The 12063-nt window shown below is 39.5% G+C and overlaps 1 protein-coding gene across 3 annotated transcripts in view; it reads left to right on the plus strand.

Annotated features, from left to right (window-relative positions):
- Positions 1-8392, plus strand: part of LOC122551455 (protein FAM117B) — a 236934-nt gene extending 228542 nt beyond the window's left edge. For all 3 annotated transcript variants that reach the window (XM_087988934.1, XM_043693382.2, XM_043693380.2), the window contains one exon: positions 907-8392. In XM_087988934.1, the coding sequence (XP_087845060.1) occupies positions 907-1222 (316 nt within the window). In that variant the 3' untranslated portion in view covers positions 1223-8392. The remainder of the gene's footprint in view (positions 1-906) is intronic.
- The last annotated feature ends 3671 nt before the right edge of the window (positions 8393-12063 follow it).

Here is a 12063-nt window from a genome sequence, read left to right on the forward strand (position 1 = left end):
CAGAATAGTGTTCTGCATTAGAATAAAGAAAATTACAGCACAGGAACAGGCCCCTTGGCCTTCCAAGTCTGCGCCGATCCAGATCCTCTATCTCAACCTGTCGCCTATTTTCTGTTCATTTTCTCAGGGGTGGTAAATGGGATCCAAGTCGATGTGTTTGTTGATAGAGTTCTGGTTGGAATGCCATGGTACCATATGACAAAATACCTTGCAAGAACTGTAACAAGCACTACATTGGGCAAACAGGCAGAAAACCAGCCATCAGGAGACGTGAACGTCAATTACCCACAAAATGACATGACCCACTCTCGCTAGTATCTTTACATACAGAAGACGAAGGACACCACTTCGACTGGGACATAATATCCATCCTAGGACAAGCCAAACAGAGACACGCGCGAGAATTCTGGAAGCATGGCATTCCAACCATAACTCTATGAACATCACCAACCCACGGAAACCTAAACACATAAATAGAAATCAGGCCATACCACCAGTGCTTCATCCCGGAGGCGCACTGATGATGTTACCTAGTATGGTGGCGAAACGTCTGAAAACAAACCTTCCAGCTCAGTGAGCAAACCTACATCCAGAACTTTCCTCTGAGTAGTGCAGTGGAATTCTAAGCAAATCAAGTGCCCTTTTATCTCTCTGTTGCTGTGTTTTCTCTGTTACAACAGTGAGTATACTGTAATTGTACTTCGGTATCGCACTGAAATGGTAGCCTGGATTATGTGCTGAAGTATCTGGCATAGAACTTGAATCCACAATCTTCTAAGGCTGAAAAATTGAAATTTAGTGACTACACTTAAAATAAGCTGTGCCCACAGGCTTGTCAACTGACCTTGATGACTGTAATGAAATTTAATTTCTTTTATTACTAATATTGTGTTTCCTTTATTCTAGACCAAAGCAGCTGCATGAAGTTCCTCAATTCTTCTGCCCAGATAAAAATAAGGTGAACTTTATTCCTAAAAGTGGCTCTGCATTCTGTCTGGTCAGTATCCTGAAGCCGCTCTTGCCCACGCAAGACCTTACTCTGAAGGGCTCCAATCACGGCCTCATAGTTCCTGCTGCAGTTATACCTACAGTATCACTGGCACAACCTATCCCTCTGCCAACACACATGGAGCAAGATAGAATTTCAAGAGGAACCTGTATGGGCCACCTGCAGCCTTCAGTACACCAGCAGTCAGCGCAGACAGAAGAGTTGGAGAAATGATCCAGTGAAGCAGGCCTTCGCTGGGAAGACCTACAACAAATTCACATATCTGCAGCTCTACAACTTGGCAATAAGGTTTCAGGCCCAGGGTACAGGCAAAGGTGGGCTGGGGGCAGGGGATGTAGGGTTTCCAATTAACTCAACAGCAAAATTTACTAATTGCCTTCCAATACCAGAGTGTAGACCTTTTCACAATGGGAGGTGGTTCTGCTATGGCGTATGATGTTTGACATACTGTACTTTAAATGTGCATGTTCTCCCATTTAGGCAAGGACTAATCTGTGGAAGGTCACAAGTTTGAGCAAGGCAATTGGACAAAATTTTACTTGAAAGGACTGTCACTATTCCCCCCCTCCTTTGTGGAGCCTTATCTTTTAATGGTTCCTGTTCTGTTTACATTTAAATAAAGATTATATATATATTATATACAAGGTTAATATTTCCAAGTTAATCAAAGGCAATTGAAAGCCTGCTTTACACTAGTGCAACACTTGAGTGCAACAGTAGTTCTGTTCTCAGGAAAGTTTCCTCATTTCTTTTGTGCTCATGCATATTTGCTGTATCATTGGCCAATTTCACATGAGAAAGCTTAACCAGATAAAGTGGAGATCTTTCAAATAGGTCATTATACTTTCTGAAATATTGCTGTTATGTCTGTGTTAAGACATTAGCAGTACTAGAAATGGAAGCTATGCGATGGTGAATGAAACAATATTAAAACTTTTCATACTCTGTGCCCCCCTTGACCTTTCACATCCTCCATTGTAATCATACACCATTATAAATTCAGCTTGTGCGTCATTGTTGCTAAATAATATTTTGCCTGTCCCCACTGGCTTTATTGATGCTCGTTATTGTGCTTCTGCTTGAAACTATTCAATGTGTTGAGTCCTAATGGAGGTTATAATTTTTTTCTGTCTTGGCTTTCAGCCACAATTTTAAATCCAAATGTTGAAAATTTAAGATGTTTATTTTTGCAATTGGCTGCAAGCAAAGACCCTTAATATGTCAAATGTGTAATGTCCTGAGAATGAGTTTTTCAAAATGTAAAATCTGTCTCTACACTTCTACATCCCACCTTCCCTTTCCACTACTTCCAACTTTTATTTGGAGGATGTTCATATTGGAAACAAATTGATGAATTTCACTATTTATTGAACAAAGCAAGTTTTGTATTATAATGTTGAAACTACCCTTGATTATAAAGGTTAAGAAATGTGGGAACTCTAACCCTGAGTATGAAGTTTGCCTACATTCTTGCCTCCCTATCGATCACTAAAAGTGTTTCTTCCTCAGATGGTTAAAGCATTCTAAGCTCGTTAACTCATTATCTGAATTGACATTTTCCCGATTAAGGGAAAATGCAGTGAGTACAGATCAACTGTGATTTAATTAAATGGCATAACAGGCCTGAAGAGCTGATAGACCAACTCCTGTTCCTATGGTGAGGATCAGTTTATAAATACTGTTTTTACATGCTGTTTGATAAAATACATGTCTCATCCTATTAATTAGAATGAAGAGATTGGCAATGAGTCACCAGGTCCTGATTTCTTTTAAATTGTGTTAATTTCTACCAGATTTCTTGGATTCTGTATTCATAGAGTGCATGTTCTAATTGAAGGTACTCAGTGAAGGCAATCATACGTTTGTGTGAATGAGAGATGAGCTCACTGTGTTGCAGGGTTTGCATGCAACCTTGAGTCTGGGAGGGATCCTTTCATTTTATATATTCAGGAAGTATTGACTTCAATAGCCAGGCAAATTGCAGGAAACACACTGTCTCTTTATAGATCATAATCTAATAGCTTCTGAGATGGTACGCAATATATTGTATGAGAAATCTTTCCTCTATCCACTAGAATCTTGCCAGCCTTCAAGATGGAATCTCTAATTTGAGATATATTTTAAAAATAGCATCTGTTATACAGCTTTTGGAGGTTGGATATTGTTGACATAGGCATTTTGTTCCAGCTGCTGTTTGCAGATTTATTGCAGAGGTTTATTTTTCATATCTTGAGGGTCTGATTCAAAAATAAGGGGAGTCTACAGTTAGTAAGTAGGTATTGTTAGTCTCTGTTAGCGACAGGTTGAATTGAGGTGGGAGTGTTATTTTTGGAGGGAAAAAGTAGGGTCTGTTATAGGATTTTATCCTGGAATAATCTTTGGACTAATTGCCTTGTGAAATGAGCTTTGTGCAATGACTAAGCTTTTGATAATGTCTTTCATCTGGAATTTAAAAGCTGTTTTAAAAAAAAAGTTGCTCACAGCCCAGGGTAGCCATGGAAGTGAGAACTGTGTACTGGTAACTGAGGAATTTGAGCAAGTTGCAAAATATATGGACTAAAGTTTTGAAAAGGAGACCCCTTTGATGTCTGGATATCCTTGCTTTCGTTTTACCAGAATTTAACTAGGCATGTGAATGTGCCAGCAACTCCTTGTCATCTCCTAGGACTGACAGTAGTCTATCCTTTATGTCGTCTTTTTTTTAAAAAGTTAATCATTAACTGCTTTCCAATCCTTGGTTTCAATTTCCACTTCTTATGATTCCTGAAATAGAGAAAGATGTGACCTACTTCTTTAAGTGCCCTTGTAGTGTATCAAGCCGTGTCATGTCCCTTTTTGACTTACTCAGCATTTTTGTCAATATATATCCCTGTGCCTTATCCCCTCATTCCCTTTCTAAATAAAGGAGCTGTTGTTCTTAGGAGATTGCCACTGCTCTCCTTTTGTGAAAACAGCAAATATTCTTATAATATTTACTATTCCCTGATTACTTGACATTGTCACCATTGGGATTGCTCAGTTGTATTGTTTTTCTATACGTTTGCAAAATGTATTAATCAAAACATTGACAGTTTTAATATTCACTGCTATCCTCATCTCCTGTCCTGTGTTTACTGTGTTCACCAGTTTCTTAGCCCTCCATACATTTACCTTGTTTTGCTGTGTTGTCTGCAGTTTTATGTTGTATGAGCTTAAGAACAGGAGTAACTGTTAGCCCTTCAAAGCTGTTTTGCTGTCCACCATAGATGCTGCCTCACCTGAGAACTTCCAACACTTTCTTAATTTATGAAACATAACTCTCAAACTTTTAATTTCAAACTCCTTGAGTTAAAAGCTAATATTCTATTAATTGTTTTGATTACTTTTAGTGGTTTGTGTCTATCTGTTTTAAAAGCAACCACTTCTATTTGCAGTCACCCAGTGATTATTGTTCTTTCCTTTTCCTTTACCCTTATACCACTCCTTAAATCTTTTGAATGTTCTCATATCACCATTTTAGCATGCACATTGATTGCTCTGTACAAAACAAACTGAACTCTCTCTTTAAATGGGTGAGGTTCACAGTTGCTAAGCTCCTCATGTCAACTGTGCTGACTCTTATAATGTCAAGGAACCTGTCCTGTGCATAGCGATTGATTAGCAATAAGGCATTCCAAATGAGTGACTGCAATTGTGTTGGAGTGAAATGTTTGCAGCACCTGTTATTATGACTGGACCATTATAATCTAGTAAGAAAATTTATGTACAATGTTTGTACACGCCAGAAAGAACCAGTCACATCAATTGAGCATTTTATGTCAGTGTTTCACCACTAAAACCTCTCCTCAGTTAGCCACACGTCTTACTCGACTTGAGGTTTGCATGGAGGCAAGAGCCATTGATGGGTGACCTAAAGTATAAATCTTTTCCACTTTTCGTTAAGGTGATGTTCTCATGTGAAAGAGGCCTTTTCTTACCCAGACTGGGTGAATTCAGTCAATCTCTTCTCAATGTTTTAAGAAGTCTTAAAATTGCTTTGGCATTTTTCAGAGACTTGGGGTAAAGAAAAATGTTTTATTGTTAGTATGTTTGGAAAAAGTTATATAGTAAATGTAATGTCTATTTTCTAAACCCTTTTCTTATGCTGAGCTTTGTGTACTAGGTCTAGAAATACACTCTTGGATTTCAAGATCAATGTTAAATATTATTATTGCAACAATCTGAGTAACACATTAGACTAACTTGTTTCAGAGACACTGGATCTGTAGCCCTCACATAGGGAAAACCTTATGTTTGAAATTTTCAGAAAAAGCAAGACTGTTTTTATACTGCCTTGTACCTTCTGAGGATCTGTCACAGACCTTCACCAATGAGTTCCACCTTTAACTGTACGCATTTGGTTTAGCATCACTTAATGGTTTCGGTGCAATTCTGCCTCAGATTGTTATGGCACCCCATCCTTGATGCTAACTCGAGTGTCCCGAATAAATCAGGAGTAACTTGGCTCCAGCATTGCAGCAGAAAGAAATTTAAACAGATATTCATATGTTATTTATTCCTCAAATTTGAAGATTATGTTGGGCTGTAGCAGAGAAATAAACCTTTGTTTGGAAAATAAGAAAAATATCAAGCAGCTACATTATTACTGGGCTAGGCCAGGAAGTGTATTGAGTTTAGTTTTATCACTAATAAGCAAAAAAAGTTTATTTTTAAGAACCTTATACCTGGTTTAGAAAGTGTTTCCTCTTTTGTGTGCTATAACCAGCTGTTGGAGACACCTACTATGCCTGTTTATGCAAAAGTGACTGACTTCTCTCCCCATATATCTCCATTTTCCATTTCCTTCTTTCTTATTCTTCCTCCATTTCTTACCCCTTCATCGTTGGAAGATATTTCCTTCCTCTGGTAAAATAACATAGGTTGTGAAATGGAGAAGTGAGTGGATTGTGAACATCAGGCTGCAGTTATTGAGGTCATAATTCCAGCTGGCTCAGGTAGTGAATGCTATATGTAATGAAACCGCATGAGATAATATTCAGATCTTGGGCAAGTTGTTGGGTGGGGACAGAAAGTGGTATTTGCTCATGACCTTTTTGTGCAGCATGTATAAGTAGTGAGGGTAGCGGCAGACTTGGCTGTAATTGCTCACCACAGCTACAGCTACTCGGACTAGGCATTAGAAAAGTAACAATTAACTGTGAAATTAACAGGACATTGGGGGAGAAAGCACGTACTTTGTCATGAAGTAAATCAAGGTAGCAATGTCCAAGAAGAACTGTATCCAAAAGTAGTTTCACTGGACCAGTTTTTCAGGTATTCTAAGGCTGTGCTACAATATATTGTTTAGAAGGATGATTTTATTTCTTGTTGGAAGTTCCATCTAAAATATATTGCTAATATTTAGCCCTAGTAAAAGCAAGAAGCCTGTTGAAAGAGTGGTGATGTCACTGGGAAAATTACACTGTTACTCTTTAATGTTTGAGATATGTGTTATGCCATCACAAAATGAAAGAGTTTCTTCTCATTTTTTGTGTACCGCTGGCTCTTGTGGAGGTCTAGTCTGATTAGTTAACCATCGAGTACTTAAGTCCCTGTTTTTGTATGAGCCTGGACAGCCTGATCAGCTCTGGCCTTATTTGACACACATTGGCTAGTTTCTCACCAAGTTCACTGGCAAATTAGGAATAAGGATCCTGGTTTATTTTGTTCATTCACCTGCTGTCCCTGCCTTGAGTGATTAAGTTTCTCATCTACCCCTGCTCCGCCTTCACCTAAGAAAATGACTTTAGATTTGGGTTATTTCCAATAATTAACTACACATTTACTGCAAACCTCCAAGAGAAAATGAAGCCATACAGTTGCAAAAAAATGAGAGCCAGTCCTCGATGGTTATGTTGATAACTGTCTTGTCCATGCTCAGGGCAAATCTCTGGTGGTGAGTCTACGATTCAGTGTTTTAAAAAAATGGTGTTAGAACTTTCGGACAAATTGGCAGGATTTTTGATTATGATGGTGTCCAGTGACTGAGAGTTGGAAACTTGACAGCTGGGTGAAGACATGATCAGATTTGACAGCAACACACAGGCAAAATACTGCAGATGCTGGAAATTTGAATTAAAAACCAAAGAAAAGCTATGAATTTACCCAGGACAGACAACATCTGTGGAGAGAAAGTTCAAGATTCAACTTGCGTGACCTTCCAGTGGGACAGCTAGACCTGAAACATTAACTCTGTTTCTCTCCACAGATGCTGCCTGACCTGCTGAAGTTCAACAATGTTTTTTGTTTCTAAATTCAGGTTTGACCATGAGGACAGTCAGCTTCCAGGATTCTGTATTTATTGCAGTTTGATGTTATCTGACATTCAAGATTATTCTGTGTTTGATGAATCCACCATTCAGTGTATGAACTGATTTTCTGCACTCCAGCCGCCTCTTCATATATAAACTATTCAAATCCATCAATAAGATTCCAACCTCTAAGACATTCTCAGGATCTATCCCTTCAGATTCCAGACTCCTGAGTGTCTATTTCAGTTACAGATCTTTTAAAGTCAAGGTGTTTCAACCCATCATTTAAGATGTGTAAATCCACACTATGCAATGGCTGTGTTTCAGTTTGTCAGACCTTGCCACTTGTAACATATTACCACATTCTTTGCCTTGATGGCAGCAGAGAGAAGACAGTTTTAAGTTCATTTTATCAAGAGTTTTTCCCTGCATTGAAAGCCCGTGCTTCTGCCTTACTCTGGGGCAGTTTGTTCCCTGAACCTTCCTTCCTTCAATTGGAAGGTTGAACTAGGAATTCTGCTGCTAATGCATTAAGCTACCCTGTGTTCTCAGTTTCAGGATATTGCTCCATTTGGAAGGTCTTGCCTATTTCTACTTTTAAACATTGTGATTGGGCCATTTATAGAGAGAACTGCTCAACACTGCTTAAAATAATTCAGTCTTGTTCTTGGCCTGGCACAGTTCCACAGCCAATAGAGATTGTAACAACCCAAGAATCACTGCCAACTTCCCTTATATCTGGTTGTTGAGGTTAATGATTGAATGCTGCCTATTTTGGGTGATGAAACAATTATTGAGAACTTACTTGGTGCTTCTGGTATCAATAGATTTAAGTAAACCACTCATTTTGATTGCCAAAGCACTGGTGGTACTGTAACTTAATTTTATTTATGTTTTGGGGAGGTGACTGGGTTAAGCAACTCTTTCTGTTGGTCCAAGACTACATTTTGCAGAAACAGATCCAGTGACTCTGTTAGTTTAATGCTGCTGACCAAATGTTTAGGAGTTGTTGAAATTCACTCATAACAAGTGAGAATTGCAACCTTTGAACTGGAAACTCCCTTTGTATTGCATGAAACGTACATAAAACAAGTAAAGCGGATGATTAGCAGGAGCCTGTGTTTTCATTAATTGTCATTTTGTTTCAAATCTAAAATTTGGCATTGTGATAGTACGACTCATCTCAGTCCGCACATAGGATAATCTGTTGAATTGTGCTGGAATATGCTCACATGCCTTTGGCAGGATGGTACATTTTCAACTGAGAGCAAACATTCTGAATAGATTATTGGAGAAACGTTGAATTGTTCTTTCTTGATTGGCTTCCACTTCATCCCTTACTTAAAGTAGCATGCATCTGAATCATTGCTGATAATTCTGCCAGACATTACTGCTGTTTCTCCAGATGTGATATTACCCCTACTGCACCACTCCACCACTTTGCCATGAGTACCCACAGATGACAGCAGCAAACCAGTAAATGATGCTGTCTTCGGCATACCTGTGATTATTTCCTTACGTGTCGCTGAAATCAGGTTTGAGATGTTCCTAAATGAATTGGTTTCCAACAATGGGACAGTATTGATTTTACTGTGCAGGCAACTTTCAGCAAATGTTTAAAATGAACAGGTACTGAGCCATAAATAATCTATCTGATAGTAAGGAAACATCTTAGAAACAGAGACAATAACATTAAGTTTGAGAAGGAGAAAACAGACACAAACCAAATTGTATCTGAATCTGAACTTGGTTGAAGTCCCATGATTTGGGAATTAAAATTGGATTTTTTTTTTGGATTTGCACTTAATTATTTAAGAAAGCTGGAACTAGCAGGTCTTACGTTCTAGTATCCTCCATAGGTTGCTATTAAGGTTGGACATGACACTCGGAAGCAATGGTAGGTTGTTTGGCTCTTTGACCCTTCTCTGTCATGAAGTGACTGAACATATGAACAAATAACAGCTTTTAAAGAATAGCCAACATGGCTTTGCTATATATTGCATGGCTTTGCTATATGCAAGAGTAGCTGAATATTGTGAGATTATGAATATGGTTCAGCAAAGGTGTGTTTATGAATGCTATCCTTATGAAGTTCCATAAAGCATTTGGTAAGATTCCACAAGAGACTGCTAGCAAAAATGAGTGCACAGAATATGGAGGTAAGCTTATAAGTTGGGTTGGAAATTGGTGAGAAGATAGGCAAATGGTCAGGATGAAGAACATGCACTCTGGCACAATGTGACTAGTGATGTTCTCCGGGAATCTATTCTGGGTGTCAATGTTTTCATTAAATTTACCGATGAGACTAGCGGGCATATTTTTAAGGTGAGAGGAGAGAGATTTAAAAGAGACATGGACAAATTTTTCACACGCTAATTCGCATGTGTAATCAACTTTCTGAGGAAGTAGTAGATGCAGGCACAGTTACAATGTTTAAAAGACACCTGGAAAAGTAAATGATGAGGAAAGGTTTGGGGGGATATGGGCCAGGAGCAGGCAAGTGGGGCATGTTTAATTTGGGATTATGTTGAAACGAACAGTCTGTTTCCCTGCTGTATGATTTGGATGCAGGACTAGAATTTGTAGGAAGTTTCAGATGATGTTAAGGAGGAACAATAAATGGTGAAGGAAGTTGCAAAGGGACAGGTAAGTTGCTACATTTTTTTGCTCGAAGTGAGAAGTCACCATTTTGAATTTGAGAAAATTAAATTGGATTATTTTCTAAATGATGGGAAACTAGGAATTACAAGAGCTGACAAGAATAAATGCAAATGAAACTTCTTGAAATCATTATTTGAGGGATCTGGGCATCATTTGCTGGCCAGCATTTATTACCCAACCCCAATTTCCCCCTGAGAAGTGGTGGTAAGCTGCCATTTTGGAGGGAATTCCAAGATTTTGACTCAGTAACAGTAAAGAATGGTGACATATTTCCAAGTCAGAATGGTGAGCGGCTTGGAGGGAAACTTGAAGGTGATGGTGTTCCCATGTATCTCCTGCCCTCATCCTTCTCGACGAAAGTGGTGATGAGTTTGGAAGGTGTTGTCTGAGGATCCTTGTGGAATTTCTGCATTGCTGCTACAGTGTTTCGGTGGAGGGAGTGGATTTTGTATGATATATTGCCAATCAAGTAGCATGCTTTGTCCTGAATGGTGCCAAGCTTCGAGGGTTTTGGAGTTGCACTCATTCAGACAAGTGAGGAGCATTCCATCACACTCCTGATTCCTGCCTTGAGGATGATGGACAGGCTACAGGGAGTCAGAAGGTGAGTCACTTACTGTGGTATTCCTAGCCCTTATCCTGCTCTAGTAATCAGTGTTTATGTGGTGAGCCCAGTTGAGTTTCTGGTCAATGATAACCTCCAGGATGTTGATAGTGGGAGATTCGGTGATGGTAACACCATTGAATATCAAGGTGGTTAGATTACCAGGCATGACAGTCACCAATAAGAGACATTTTTGTGGTGCAAATGTTACTAGGGACATGAATATCGCTGCCTGGACCAGCATTTCTTGCCTGTCCCTCGCTGCCCTCTAGAACTTAGTGAGCTGCTGTCTTGAATCTCTGCTGCACTTAAACCCACAATGCTGTAGGAACAGAATTCCAGGAGTTTAATCCAGGACAGTGAAGGAACTGCACTATATTTCCAAATCAGGGTGAGTGGCTTGGAGGGAAACTTGCAGCTGGCGATGTTCCCGTGTATATGCTGCCCTTGTACTTATCTGTTAGAGGTGTAATTTCCTACAGTGCATTTTTGAGTCATAGAGCAAGGAAACAGACTCTTCATTCCAACCAGTCCATGCTGACTATAATCCCAAACTAAACTAGTCCCACCTGCCTGCGCTTGGTCCATATCCCTTCAAACATTGCTTATGCATGAACTTGTCTCTTAAACATCATAACTGTATCATATCCACTACTTCCTCTGGAAGTTCATTCCACACATAACCACTGTCTAAAAAAATCTTGTAAATGGTGCACTGCTGCTGTTGAGTCAGTGGTGGAATAGCTGAATGCTTGTGGTTGTGTTGTCAGTTAGGTGGTCTGTTTTGTCCTGGATAGTTGGAGCTGCACTCATCTAGGCAAGTGAAGCATGTTCCGTTTTCCCCCTGACTTCTGCTTTGTACATGATGGATAGGCTTTGGGGGGTCAGCAAGTTAGTTATTCACTGCAAGATTCCTAGTTTCTGACATGCTCTTGTAGCCACTATGTTTATGTGACAAGTCCAGTTTCTGGTCAGTGGTAACCCCAGGATGCTGATAGTGGGGGAATTCAGTGATGGTAATACGGTTGAGTGTCAAGAGGCACTGGTTAGATTGTCTTTTATTGGAAATGGTTGTTGCCTGGCAGTTGTTAGCCCAAACCTGGATATTGTCCAGGTGCCTATGCATTTGGATATGAGATGCTTCACTGTCTGAGTTGTGGATGTTGCTGAATAGTGTGCAGTCCTCAGTGAACATTTTCACTTCCAATCCTATAGATGGAAAGTCATTGATAAAGTTGCTGAAGGTGGTTGGGGTTTAGACACTATATTCTGAGAAACTTGAGCAGAGATGTCCTGGCACGTAGATGACTGACTTTCACGTGCATACTTAAGGGGAGAGGAGTAAAATTAAGCATCAGTTGTTTAGAAACTTGACCAGATCCCATCTGGGGTAACATGCTCATTGTAGTTCTGCGCCTGTGGAAATAGATAGTGGAAGGGTTGCAGTGCAGAGTCACGTGAAACTGGAGAACAAGATGCACAAATTTAATTTGTATTCCCTTCAGACCAAGGAACAGTTA

Source organism: Chiloscyllium plagiosum, unplaced genomic scaffold (genome assembly GCF_037043375.1).
Source record: "Chiloscyllium plagiosum isolate Xiang-an unplaced genomic scaffold, Cpla_swu_hap1 HiC_scaffold_7, whole genome shotgun sequence".
Classification (NCBI taxonomy): Eukaryota; Metazoa; Chordata; class Chondrichthyes; order Orectolobiformes; family Hemiscylliidae; genus Chiloscyllium; species Chiloscyllium plagiosum.